Source organism: Octopus bimaculoides, chromosome 11 (genome assembly GCF_001194135.2).
Source record: "Octopus bimaculoides isolate UCB-OBI-ISO-001 chromosome 11, ASM119413v2, whole genome shotgun sequence".
Lineage (NCBI taxonomy): Eukaryota > Metazoa > Mollusca > Cephalopoda > Octopoda > Octopodidae > Octopus > Octopus bimaculoides.
Window position 1 is genome coordinate 24,535,242 of NC_068991.1, and position 14,951 is coordinate 24,550,192.

The window sequence follows — 14,951 nt, forward strand, 5'->3', positions numbered from 1 at the left end:
GCCCTGCTTCTCACATGGACAACTGTATGTTGGCTGCTCAAGAGTGGGCAGCAACAAAAAACCTATTTGTATATGCTCCACAAGGGAAAACAAGGAACATAGTTTACAATGAGGTGTTATAATCACAACAGCAAGAAAGTATGTACATGATCACCTTCTTTTATGAAACTTCATTGACTTTCATATATTTATATTGATATACATATATATACGTGTGTTTGGGTGCGTGTGTGTATATACATCTCTATATATAAAGATGATGCGTAGTCTAGACGGCGTTTTTAGATTTCATTATTCTCTTTAACCCGGGCAACGCCGGGTATTTCTGCTAGTAATAAAAAAAAAATGAAAGAAAAAGTCAAAATAAGCTGCTGTTAATACCTTGATAAATTTACGATCTTGTTCACTTGTCAAACTTAAACCTTCTTGCTTATTTTCATAAAACAAGATCTGGTTTATGGTCCTTAGAATAATACTGATGTCATTTCCATAGAGGTTTTTTGCTGATGCTGCTGACTCTGCTAACTGAAGCATCAATGTTTTTGATACATAGGTGTTGATTTTCAGAGAACCTCTTTCAATTTGCTGAATCTGGAGAAAAGAATTAGAAGAAACAAAAGAGTTTAAATATATTAAAAAATAAAAGCTATGAAGTTCAATTCACAAGATATAAAAGCTTCAGAATTTGATTTCATCCAATAAAGCAGAATTTAATAATTATGAATTCAAACCTCATCAGAAGAGGACAGGTAGGTGAAAAAGCCAAAATGAAGTTCCTCCAAAGGATCCCTGAAGTAATGTTACTCAACAGAGTGTATAGCTTGGAGATCAGGGATTCTTCCCCATATTGGTTTCAAAATTTAGCTCAAGGCCAGCAACTTAGGAGAAGTGAGTAATTTGATTACATTAATCCCAGTACTCAACTCAATTTTATCAGCCCCCAAAAGTTGACCTTGGCAGAATTTGAACTCAAAATGTAAACATGAACAAATGCCACTAAGCATTTTGCCCAGTGTGCTTACAATTCTGTCAGCTCACTACTTTCCTACTTCTCCATATTGAGAGCATAGCTCTGGTACTACAAGTGATTAAAATGGCAACCAGCAGGAGACCTAAGAGTAGACCAAAAACAAGATGGCTAGATAATATCTATAGTCCCAATTGGTCACATTTGGGAATCTAGCCAGAAATTCAAATGACAGTTGCTTTTTATAGGACCCTATGGAGGAGATGCATGAGGATTCTACTCCCACAACACCCACTGAATTCAAATCTAATTGAAAGCATTGTGTTGTAACCTTAGATTAGGCACATTAATTTATCTATCAAAATACAAAATCCCTCATACTTTACAACTGACAAGCATACTGAACAACTAATGTTAAGAAAAACATTGTCATAGAAATATTTGCTCTGATAATTCATATTTTAATGATAGAATTTTCAGGACCATTCAACTTTAAAGTCACTGAACCATAAGAATGTTAAATAACAGAATAAAATAATTATCATTTCCTTTATTAATTTCTTCAAAAGACTGAGATGACTTTTAACTGGACATTTTGATTCATGTATTACCATCTATTATTGGTTTCAAATAATGGCACAAAACCAGCAATTTTGGGGGAGGAGGAAGTTGATTACATTAATCCTAGTGTTCAACTGGTACTTACTGATGCCAAAAGGGGTGAAAGACAAAGTTGACCTTGGCAGAATTTCAACTTTGCCTTCCATCTCTTTCAGGTTCAATAAAATAAGTACCAGTTGACTGTCTAATATTGATTTTTGACATGAAACCAATGGTAGTCTTAACCTATAAATAAAGTATATAGTTGAAAAAAGATTAGAGATCTATACAAATTAAATTTTTATATATAAAAAAGACGGAGGTGGAAATAGCACAGAAGTAAACCTAAGACATTTCAATTTAATAAAAATGATTTTTAAAATGATATAAAGAAAATATTACCGGTTTCGATGATGAATCTCATCTCATCAAGTATCAATAAAAATTTATAAAAATTTGAAGTAAAAACAGTTTATTTTTAGTCTGGGGGTCAAAAACACCTCTGGAGATTTTTCATTGAAGTTTTCTTTAAATATAGTTTGGTATAGAGTTCAGAGTGTTAGAGAGTAAGAGAGGGGTGTGTAGTTGTCTATTGTTTAAAAGAAATCTTTATGGGTTCCTGCCAAGGGAGTGGCTTAAAAGCACAAATATTTCTTTTAGACAATAGACAACTACACACCCCTCTCTTACTCTCTAACACTTCAAAGTGTTAGAGGGTAAGAGAGTGTTAGAGAGTAAGAGAGTTAGAGAGTGTTAGAGAGTATACCAAACTATATTTAAAGAAGACTTCAATGAAAAATCTCCAGACATGTTTTTGACCCCCAGACAGAAGATAAACTGTTTTTACTTCAAATTTTTATAAATTCATTGAAACCGGTAATCTTTTCTTTATATAATTTTTAAAATCATTTTTATTAAATTCCTTCTTATATTGAAATATCTTAGATTTACTTCTGTGCTATTTCCACCTTGAAATCATTCAATTTACTACTTTATATAAATGCGGAGTAGATAAAACAGGGAACAACTGATGAAGGGATTGTTCTTTATGTTACCTGTCTCATTTCTCTATTTGTTTCTTTTGTTGTCCGAAAAAAAGTTCGTTTTCCATGTTTTTGTTGTTTTTTTGTTTTCATTTTTCATTTTGTTCATGTTTTTTTGATGTCCTGTACCCATATATGCATGTATATATATACATATATATGTAGGTATGTATGTATATATGCATATATATATTATTTTTATATATATGTATATATGTACATATATATAGTATGATGTTTAGTAGCTAGTATTTTATCCCTTTAGAGTGGATAAAAAATATAAGCAAGTTAGTCACATACTAGAATAATTACTCAAAGCCAGACAATACCTAATATATGAAGTTTAAAGTCAGTGCCATCGGCTGATTTGATTAAAGTTGAGATATGCCATTTATCAGCACCAGAAACAGAAGCAAAAGCAGCAACAACGGATTGGATAGCAACATTATCGCTAAATCATTGGATTGTTACGATAAGACTACAATTTTGTAATAAAACAGCCAGAGTAAAATTTATTTGAAATCATTCAATTTACTACTTTATATAAAACAGCTGTAAGACAACTTAATTATAACTGCAAACAGTGAATTAAAACCCAAAACTGTGTTAGATAATTAAAACAGGAACAGAACTTTGGAGGTTACTAATTAAAGTTTAAGTTTAGACAGTCAAGAAACCTGAAGTAAATAGTTTGGCCCTACTTTTAAAAAAAACCTGTTATAAAGTCAATAATTGCTTTATTATTATTCATATATATATACTTCAGTTCTTTAATTTGTTGAGGCTTCTAACCATACCAGAACTTTAAAAAAATTTTTTTGATGATTTCTATTCTATTTCAGATTTTGAATTTTAACACCATTCCTTCTTTATCACATCATATAACATTCATTTCTAATGCATACCTGGTTTTGTATTTTCACGAATTCTTTGCTGGTGCAATTGAAAAGGTCTGGAGCAAGCCAGCTTTGTAATTTGGTACAGTTGCGTTTAGCATCACCTGAAATATAAAGTTACTCAGAATGTAAATTGCTTGCTCTTTCTGGGGTTTTTTTTTTTTTAACTGATATTCATTGCAAGAGATATTAGTAAGTTAGAAATCAATAAATAAGACATATAAACTTGAGCACAGTTATTCTATTGGTTAATGATCTTCATTACTATCATCAACCGATTCTCCAGAGCTTCAATTGGGTGCAACATGCCATGTTCTTCATAATTCAGTTTATACATGATAGAATGTGCAACGAGGCCCTGAATCATACAAAAAAGTAAGATATCTTATGTGCTTGATCTATAACATAATCATCTACATGAAGAGAATACTTTGGCTACTTGGCAGCCACAACTTGCTTCAGAAACACTCAATCAAAGGAAACAATCTCATAATAATATCAAACATCAACAAATAAAAATAAAATCAGTTTCTTCATAGATATTTCTTCAGATCTTGATGTTGCTCATAACCGCTAAGTTATGAGAGAATTTCCAGTTCACATGTACTAGAGATGAAGTTAAGAAATATAAAAGCAACAACTTTTATATTTATGACGAGGAATTTAGTACTTTATAGAGTTAAATCAGTCATAGCTAAAACTGTATAGAAAGTTGTTTGCAATCATATTGTTGATAGAAAACCATGCATATAGCAAATTGAGATAACATTGCTAAGTTGAAAGTAGATAAATTACATATTTTTCATTCATTTGCTCATTCGTTTAATATTCATTTCCCCTGTAGCCTAGATACTCTTCCCATCAACAACCCTTACTGGTCTTTTTAAGAAAGGGTCTTTGAAAATACAAACCAACTGGTCACAATGTCAGCAAAGAATGTAAACATTGTGGAATGAAACTGTGGAATGTGGACATTTGTGCACATATGCATATGTGCACACACTCGTTCACATACATACATGTTCACACACACACACACACACACACAAAATGAACTTCCACACAGTTTCTGCCTACCAAATACACTCACAAAGCATTGGTAGTCCTGAAGATATAGTAGAAACCAAGTGGGACAGAACCTGAAACCACAGAGTTGCAAAGTGAACTTTTTATCCCTCCTTGCTATGCTTGTGTGTGTGTGTGTGTGTGTGAAAACAAATAGATAGACAGGCAGACAGATAGATAAGGCATGCCTGTGCCTATGTATATATACATATAAACACACACATACACAGAGTATAAAACAAAGTGAAGATAAATCAAGTATATTTGGTAAAAAAATTAATTATTTGTATAAGAAAGTTAGGTGTATGGAAATGGACATCACAAATTGTATGAATATAAACTTATGTAGGAAGATGTTATACAAGATATTTTAGTGTACATAAAGTTGAAACTGATTTATAAGTTAGGTGCAATATAAGTCCCATTTGATATGATTCAGGTGTATAAGAAGATTAAGCATAAACAATTTATATATACCGATTGCGCCTGTTGGACAATCTTGAACTGCAACTTCATTGATAAAAGTGCGATCCCACCACAAGCCTTTGGCATAACTTCTAGGGCACACGTCATAAACAACTGCAAGAAACAGATACAAAAATACATTGAGGATTCCAGTAAGGAAACTAGTAGCAAAAGAAAAAAAAATCTATCAAAAGAAGTGAGTGGGAGAGAGCCTGTAAGTAATTCTCAGATGAAACACAATACAGTTGAAATGTTTTATCAAAAACCTTTGTTGATTACACTTTGGTTGGTTTGGGAAAGGGGATTTGTTTCTTTTTTATAAGATAAACATAACATCTAAGGATTTCTTTAACCCTTTTGAAACCAACCTGCATGAGACCACCCCTGGGTCTGTGGTACAAACATCTTGTTTTCAAGAGTCTTGAATTAAAATCTTGCATTAGAACTTAGTGTTAGTTTATGATCTAAACACCAATTAATAATGACAAAGTTATTTTACTAAATTCTTCATTATTTTCAAAATTAATTGAAATAATGACAGAATATTTCAACAGAAATATGATAACAAAAGGGTTAATAGGTAGGAATTCTCAGTTTTCTGGAAGAGGAAGTCTGTGTTTAAATACTAGCAATATATGTGAAACACTTCCAACTCAGACAAATCTTTGATTATTGGTTTCCCACCTCACAATGACACTGCTTAGCCCCAGATTAATCTTGATCAAGCAGACCTCTGGTTAAGGGAATTCTAGCCATGACCATTCAGTCTTATTTTCACACATAATATATCTAAGAGTACATCATTCAATATATCCTTCCTTTTTTAAGACAGAATTCTCATGAGTGGATTCAAAGTATGAGAGTGGGAATTGAGTCAACAGCATAGATGCAATGGCAAGTGGTGTCCTAGGCTGGTTGGAGGTAAACACATTGTGAAATAGTAAACTATCTGGTACAACTGAATATTAAAGTCAGAGTTATGACCACAGAAATGTAGAAGCAAAGGAATTCTGAGTAGGGGATTGTAGATCTGAAGAGAGTAGGCTGGGATGAGGTAAAATCAAGGTAGGAATGAGAATTGTTTTGTAAAAGAAAGACATAGAGACACTGAGTTAGGCAATAGAAGCGGAGATGTCCAGAAAATTAACTGAAATCATAGAGATGATGGATGTGATATCTTGAGCAGGGGAGTGAATTGACAAATGTGATGAAAGAGTGGAGTTGTACATGGACAAGGAAGGTAGTGCTGATAAAGTTACTTTTAACAACCATATAGTTCTGGGGTAGAACCAGCAAACTGCATGAAGATTTGGGTCACATATACAACAAATAGGTTGGCATAGTTGGGAGCCATCCTGGTTCCCATGGCCATCCTAGTAAATTGCTGGTAGAAATTCTAGTAGACTGGTGAAGCAGTTGAGGTTGAGGGCAGATTCAGTGAAGTGGAATGGTGAGGCAGAGCTTGAGTGTAGGGCTAGAAGACTATCATAGTGGATGACAATTTAGAGGGATAGAAAACAATATTATTCAAAGTAGTCTTTCTTTTTCAAGATGATAGAATGTGATTTGAAGGAAATTTGGCTGCTATTTCAAGAAGGTCAAACAACTACATAGAAGTCCTTTCACTGGTTTCAAGTAGGTTCTGAAATGCTATAAATAATGGCAGTACTATGGAGTTTGATAAGTGTATCATTGACTTTTAGTGCTTAGTTCAATTTTATATGCTGGAAAATGTTACATAAAATAGGTTAATTTACTATCCAAGGAGATGTTTATTTCTCACCTGTTTTAACTGTTTTGATACCAACCTGCCTAAGACAACCCCTAGTTCTATTTTAATGTGTTCATATTTAAATGAAAACTGCCCATTATAATTTTTATGTAAGAATCTATGTTTTCAGTTAAGTTCTAAACATCAGCTTAAAAATGAAAATTTTAGTTATTTTACTAGATTATTACAGATACTTGATTATCCTTTAAATTAACTGAAAGAAAAAGGAAGTATATTGTTAGAAATATGGCCATAAAAGGATTAATGCTACAGAAAGCAAAATAAATAAATAAATAAATAAAATAAACATCAGCTATAAGGTTTCTTATAATTTAGGAAGGATTAACTTTTTAGTAATCTGCAGAACACCCCTATTTCTGGTGCTGCTACCACTGCAATTATGATTCTTCTCTCTCTCTTTATCATTCTTGCAAGACTTAATGATACAGATACAATTAAAAAATAAATAATAAAGAAAGAAACTTACCTCGGCAACCTGATTCATGCACTTCTGCAAAGGGACTCAGGCAGCTGTCACATCTGCGACCAACCACTCCTTTTTTACAGTTGCACTGACCAGTGACAGGGTTACAAAAAAAACCTTTGGATCCAACATGGTAACAATTGCAAGGAAAACATTGGTTTTCGTTTTTTGGTTTATAGTGGTTAGTCTGTAATTAAGATAAAATTTTTTTAAATAACTTCATAGTAGAAAATTGTGTAACTGCTGCTGTAACACCCAAAAAGTACATAAAATTGGGGTAATAGCAAGACAATTTAATATAAATTTAAAAGCAAAAACGAAGACAGTAAACAATATATAGAAGATGACATGTATTGGAATTTTAATTTTTTTTCTTACTAACAATCAGTTCTGGTGAGTTAGACTTATAACACAGGGATATTCAATCAAATATCTAGCAGTGTATAAAACTCCATGCATATCATTGGTGATATATGGCACAGTGTGAAAGTCAGAGTGATTTGTATCTATTTAGTCATTCAATGGTTTATGCATAATTGAATGATCTGATGGTTGCTTTAGGCTCCATTTCTTGAGACTCTTTGGAAACGTTGGCACGTCTCACATGATTTGGACTAATGGAATTATGTGAGAAGTATAGCTGAAAGAGTTTTCCAATCCCACAACTGTACATATTCATATATAATATACATGTATGATGTTCATCACTATTTATTAGCCACAAAATCCTAGAAAAAAGAAGTGTTTAGCCAGATTTATTATAACTGCTGTATAATAAACATTGAAAAGTTTACATATCCTCAAAACTATAAGCAAATTCAAAAGTTATCATCAACATCATTGAAATTTATTGGTGTAGGTTGCAAAAGAGTATTTTCTGTAAAGTCAACCTATGACAAGTCAGCAATATGGAAGGGTATAAAAAAAACATAATGCGTTACTTCCATTATACACCCCTTTAAATACATTGATCATCAAATACTTTCTATAATTTGATCAAAATGCTTATAGTGATGGCTCATTATAATAATTATAGTATTTCAGAAACAGAAGTATTTTTCTTTTTCAGCTTATATTCACATTTTCATAATGACTATACCATTGTATTATGAACTATTTGTTAATTTAAACTTCAGATTAAATAATTCAAGTAGGATTTTGAATAATATAAGTATTACATTCTGGCCATCCAAACTGAAGGTTGGCAGCATGGAATGCATGTCTGCTAGTTGTTCCAAGCATATAATATATTATCACAATCATAGAGAAATGTAACATTATTATAGGGATCTTAACTCTTCATTACATATCAGTTGGCTTGGATAATAGGTATAACTAACTTACTTTCAGTCATGCCATCATGAATATGTTGATGCACTTCCCTAGTGGAAATGGGTAACAATCAATTCTCTTGTATAATGCTCTTTTCTGATATTTAAGTTCTAAAAAATTTATGTATTATACTCAAATAAATATTTTATAAACAAACTTAGACGCACCAAGTGGGTTGGTATTCTACAGAAAATAAAGGAATTCTCAAATGGAGATAGGCTGTGACAGCAGCTCTGAAAATTGGGCAAACACCCTTGCTGGCAGTAGCAACAGCAGCAACAGCAACAGCAACAACAACAACAACAGAAACAACAGTAACAACTATAAAATACAAACTTTGCATGAACAGGCTCCTGTGGATTTGTTACAAACTGGGTTGAATCCCATTCTTTTGTTACAGTTGCATGGTCCACAAATAGGATATCCCCACCAAGATGCTGGACAAGGCTGAAGTAAGCTTATTTCACAGTAACGACCAAGTTGCAAATGACCGCATTCACAAGAGTAAGTAGTTTCGTGAGCAGTAGGACGATGGCATATACCCATGTTTTGACAAGGGTTGAAATTGTCACAGACATCAGTGCAATTGGAACCAATGCGACCTGGTTAGAAAAACAAAAATAATTTACAGCATAGATAGTCGTGTATATAGACTGGAAAAATGTGTAAAATGAAACCCTCCATCTCTATTCTTTTTCTTGTTGATAGACACAAGTTTATAAATTCAAGCATTAATAAATATATTGCATATCATAAGAGGCAATTAAAAAAGTTGGTGACATTGCCAACACTATCTCAGAAAAACTGTCTAACCCAGAGGTTCTCAACCAGGGTCAATATGACCTTGAGGGACCATTAAAGATTTTATTGTTAAAATTTATGTGAAATAAATTGGTTACACTTCTACAATACACAAAGTATTTTAACAACTTTTTAATACAATTTCTAGTAATATTTGATTATAAAAATATATGATTTTTAAACACTGAATGGCTACAGGGATCCAGTAGAATAAAATAGAATGAGCAGAATCAAAGATGGGACCAGATGCAAAAAATGATTGAGAAACACTGGTCTAACTTATACCTGTTTGGAAAAGCAGGTATAAAACACTGACAATGATTCACATCAGAAGTTATAGGGAAGTGAATGCATTTTTAAAGCAGTGTTTTAAGGTTGAATATCTTTCCTCATATCATCCACTTTATCATAGTGTTAAAAAAATGCTAAAATAGTACTTCTGAACAATACTGTCTTAAGTCCTAGGACTCACAAAGCCAGTTACCCAGTTTCTATGACCTGTAAGTGACTGAGACCTCAACAATTCCCCACTGAACAGGACACCAGTCCACCACAGAATGACTCATATACAGCTCAGTGAACTGGAGCAGCATGAAATGAAGTATTTTTCTCAACAACACAATGCACCATCCAGTTAGGGAATTAAAAGTGCAATCTTGTGATTGAGAGTGCAACATCCTAACCACTAAGCCATACTTCTACACCTATAAAAAAATGGAAATTATTGAAGTAAAGTGAGTTGCTCAATAATACAATACCAGGGGCAAAAATTGAGCTGAAACCTCAAAAACTATGAATTTAGAATTTAACTACCAAATTCTTTAAAGAAATATTGATTACATATATAGGCACAGGTGTGGCTGTGTGGGAAGAAATTTGCTTCCCAATCACATGGATCTGAGTTCAGTCCCACTATGTAGCACCTTGTGCAAGTGTCTTCTATTATACACTTGGGCTGACCAAAGTTTTGTGAGTGGATTTGGTGGAGAGAAACTGAAAGAAACCCATCATATATATATATGTGATTATATATGAATGTTTATGTGCATCTTTGTGTCTGTCTTTGTCCTGCATCACCACCTGATGTGGTGTTGGTTTGTTTTACTGAAGTCAATTCATTTCACTAAAAATTCTTCAAAGTGGTGCCCCAGAATGGCTGCAGTCTAATGACTGTAACAAGTAAAAGATAAAAGTTAAAACATTAGTTTACCTGGCAAACACTGACAACGATATTGTCCCCACTCATTTATGCAGGTGTTTGGACGACATGGGTTATCGTGTTGGCATGGATCATCAACTTTACACCCATGATGAGCTTGGTGTGCTCGTGGATTTGCCAACAATGAGTTTGATAATTTGTTGCCAATACGAAAACTCTGGAATAAAAAATAGAGAAAAATGAAAGGAGTTTACACACACACACACACACACACACACACACACATTTTATGCATATTTGTATTTAGCATGGAGAATGCTCCTCCAAGGCATTTCTCTCTCAGCAATATCATTGATATTCATAATCAGGATTACTACATTCCCTCTAGTTCTGTGTGTATGCATGTGTATGTGTATTGTGCAAGTGTGCATGAACATGCATACATGTATGTATGTGTGTATACATATATATACTGAAAGAGAGACAGTGACAGAGAGAGAGAAAAAACTGAAAATATTCAGAAGATGAACATTCATGTAAAAGCATATAGATATTTGTATATTTACAGAATATTTGTATATGCTCTATATTCATATTTATATCTATATTTATATATGTTTTTGCTGTCATAAGATGCACTCTTCCAAAAAGTATTGAGTAATCCTACATTTTAAAGTTAAATTATTCTTATACATAAATTCACATAAAAACAAATATTAATATACATATATATAAAGTATGCTAAATATGCTAACTGGAGATATATTCATATCAGGTGTATACATGTAGCTTTTACATGTAGTAAAGGTACATGTGTACAGCACACAATATAGTATGTGCAATTTCGTTTACATATAAAAAGACCTATAATACTATTGAAAAACTTCAACCTGATTTCAGCTTTTAGTTAGAATTATATTACCCGTGTGTTATAGTTATTCTAACAGACAATTTCTCTTCTCTAACTAATGTACAAATTCAATTTAATGATAAACAATATAGAAGGAAGTTATCTTAAGTTACTCACCCGAATACATCCAACAAAATAGTCTGTAAAGGTAGTGCTGTCTTTGGAATGAGCACCAATATAAATTCGAGCTATTTCTTTACCCAGTATATCAGAAGAAATTTTTCCTACTTCCTGCAAAACAAACAAAAGATAAAGAGGAGGATGTTATAATCTATAACATCAAAGATATGAATGATGATGATGATGATGATGATGATGATGATGATGATGATGATGAGATGGTGGTAGAGAGCTTGATGGGGTGATGATTGATTGATTGATGTAGCCATGCCACATGTGAATATTGCAAAAAGGTTGACAAAAAAATCACTAAGTATTCCGAACTGAAAGTGGAAATGGCAAGACTGGAATGCAAGAGGGTAACGTAGAAGTGGTACCAGTTGTGATCAGGATATTAGGACCAATCCCATTGAAACTTCAAGGCTTAAAGCAATTAGGAATACCATGCAAGATTGGTGACATACAAAAATCAGCTTTGCTCAGGACTGCACACACTTTAAGGAAAGTATTATCTATTTGAGGTCCTTATTATGACTTGACAGATGACTAAGTACTCCAGTGCACTTTCCATCTACACTGTGTGGAGTAGTAGTAGTAGTAGTAGTGCCAGCTTGCCACCTCAACAACAACAACGTCAGTGTTTCAATTTCTACTTTGCCATGCTTGTATGGGTCAGGCAAGAGTATATTGGAGCAGAGTTTTCTACAATTGGATGCCATTCTGATACCAGCCAACATGTTTCCAAGTAAGGTAATAATTTTCCAATCTACTGAACAATAAGTAGACTGGACATGATTACGTGGAGTGCTGGAAACGAACAACACCATGTGAATGAGCTTTTTGTTTACAAAGATTGCAGAGCATGTCAAGCTATGTCAAGAAATCCAGATATGGTTTTGCAGTGGACTGCAAATGAACGCCATAGTTAGTGAGTCACTGTTTACAACCAGTGAACACACTTGAAGATGAAAGCAATAATACCAACTCCCCCATATAAACACACACATGTATACATACACTCACACAAACATATATATATATATATATATATACACACTCTGTAAATAATAACAATAATATTGGATATGTGTGCTACTATTTACATTCCAATGGAAAAATGTAGGGTTTGCCATATGCATGGGAACTGAACCCAAACCACTATGTATTCGCGACAAGTGTGCCATCATTTACACTTACGTACACCCTGACTGTTCCTGTCAAATTTAAGAACTATAATTTCATAGTGTTGTCTTTTTTGTAAACAAACTTTCCACATGCGTTTTCTGTGATTATTTGGTAAGATTTGCCAAATTTTACAATCTCTAGATAACAATAATAATATTTTATAAGCTTAAAGCTTATAAACGATCACTGTGCATTGACAAAGGTAAATAGTCTAATATTGTGGCATATAAGCTTTCGATGGAAAAAAGTAGGGTTAGCCGTACGCACACATATACACAACAGGCTTCTTTCAGTTTCTGTCCACCAACCACTCACAAAGCTTTCATTGGCCAAGGGTTATCATAGAAGACATTTGTTTAAGTTACTATACAATAGGGCTGAATTTGAAACCACATAGTTGGGAAGTGAACTCCCTAATCACATAGCCATGCATGCATTTATCATATATTATTATATTATTTGAATAATAATATAATAGTTATTATTATTTATTATTTATTATTATTATTATTATTACTATTTTATTACTATTATTATTTTGTTATTATTATTATTATTATTATTATTATTATTATCATTATTACTCGAGGCTTTGTGTGGTTAAAGATGTGGATGGTCACAATTTGATATCCTGACATTCTGTAGTCTATAAGGAAAATACATTACACTACTTGCTTTGCTTTAACTTAACTGAAAGCAGGCAATACTTTCACTAAATGGTTGAGTGATTAATGAAAGAAAGAACATACAGCTGTAAAAACATTCTTTCCAAAATGCAGTTAAATATTTAGAAAATTAAACTATCCTGGCCATTCCAGCATAGAAAAACGAATATAAAGAGTTATTTAAAAAGATTATAATTCTTTCAGATGTTTTACTGAAGACAAGAGACTGGGTTGAAATGAAATTGTTTCTATATCTTTGTTATTCATAATTACTTTTACATGATATATGTTTACATGTTTTTCACTCTCTGTCAGAAAAGATGAGATTATTCTACCATGAAATGTGCAAACTATTAAAGAAATAAGTGAGTGGATAGGGTTTTTCATTCCAAAGAAAGAAGAGCCCCATAAACTGGTAAAGGGATTTATCTTCATAGTTGAGATTAGTACAAACAATATATACTTTGAATTCTTGGATAAATAATTGGTAGAAAGATGAAAGCTGAAGTAAGACATCAGAAATCAGAGTCTTGAAAATAAAACCCAGAAGAAATGCTGAAAAGAAAGCTCCAGCCAAACAATGGTGACATTACAGTACATAGAGCCATAAAAGCTAAAATACAAGATTAGAAAGTCTGGAAGAATGTAGGGAACTAGACATTAAGAAACTAGAAGAGAAAGCAAATGATAGGTCCTCCATGTTATAAATTTGTATCTCCTCCCTTCCATTAACATTAAACTGTGATAACAAATTTATATATATTCTCAACTATATTGACAAAGACAAACAGAATAGTGTGTCTTCATATGTCACCAAAAAGGTATTCCCAGTATCAGAATATTACTTCATTTATTATATCAAGTGTTTGAATTTGATAGACATGATCTAACAAGGATTGTTTGAGCATGCTGACATGGTTGGTAGTAATTAAATGGTTATACTGGAACTGAATGACTATGCAATACATATTGAAAAAAGGATAGATATAACTTACCATAGTATCATTGATATAATCTACAGTAATACTAAGTTCTTCTTGGTACCAGCTTGTTTGTACATAATGCCATTTACCATCATCGACTGGATTGTGTTGGTATACAATGCTATGGTGTTGAAACTTATAAGTCACAAAACCATCCTTCAACTGCAATAAAAAAATTCAGAACATCAACTGTTAGTTACTTGGCAGCAAACATGAGATCCAAACAAACAATAAATTTCTTGGTTATTTAACTTGTGATTGCAATATATATAAATCTCGAATATAACCAGCCGAAATTGCAAAGATAATTTGTAACTCAACTGAGGAAAGAAAACTTCGAATGACCTGTCTGTGTTTTTTCTTGTCCCTTTTTTGTATCATCTGTCTGGATGTTTTGTTGTCCCCTTTTTTGTATTCCTTTTTATATGCATATTGCAGCATACATACACTTTGGTCTCTTATATGTAAGTACATATATATATATATATATATATATATATATATA

At 32.6% G+C, this 14,951-nt stretch overlaps 1 protein-coding gene across 5 annotated transcripts in view; it reads right to left on the reverse strand.

Annotated features, from left to right (window-relative positions):
- The window catches only part of LOC106877480 (cadherin EGF LAG seven-pass G-type receptor 2), a 301,895-nt gene that overhangs the window by 73,261 nt on the left and 213,683 nt on the right, over positions 1-14,951 (reverse strand). For all 5 annotated transcript variants that reach the window (XM_014926392.2, XM_014926391.2, XM_014926390.2 and 2 more), the window contains exons 11-18: positions 14,459-14,608; positions 11,611-11,724; positions 10,635-10,800; positions 8,960-9,225; positions 7,295-7,478; positions 5,049-5,150; positions 3,516-3,610; positions 382-591 (exon numbers count right to left, since the gene is read on the reverse strand). In XM_014926392.2, coding sequence (XP_014781878.1) covers positions 382-591; positions 3,516-3,610; positions 5,049-5,150; positions 7,295-7,478; positions 8,960-9,225; positions 10,635-10,800; positions 11,611-11,724; positions 14,459-14,608 — 1,287 coding nt within the window. The remainder of the gene's footprint in view (positions 1-381; positions 592-3,515; positions 3,611-5,048; positions 5,151-7,294; positions 7,479-8,959; positions 9,226-10,634; positions 10,801-11,610; positions 11,725-14,458; positions 14,609-14,951) is intronic.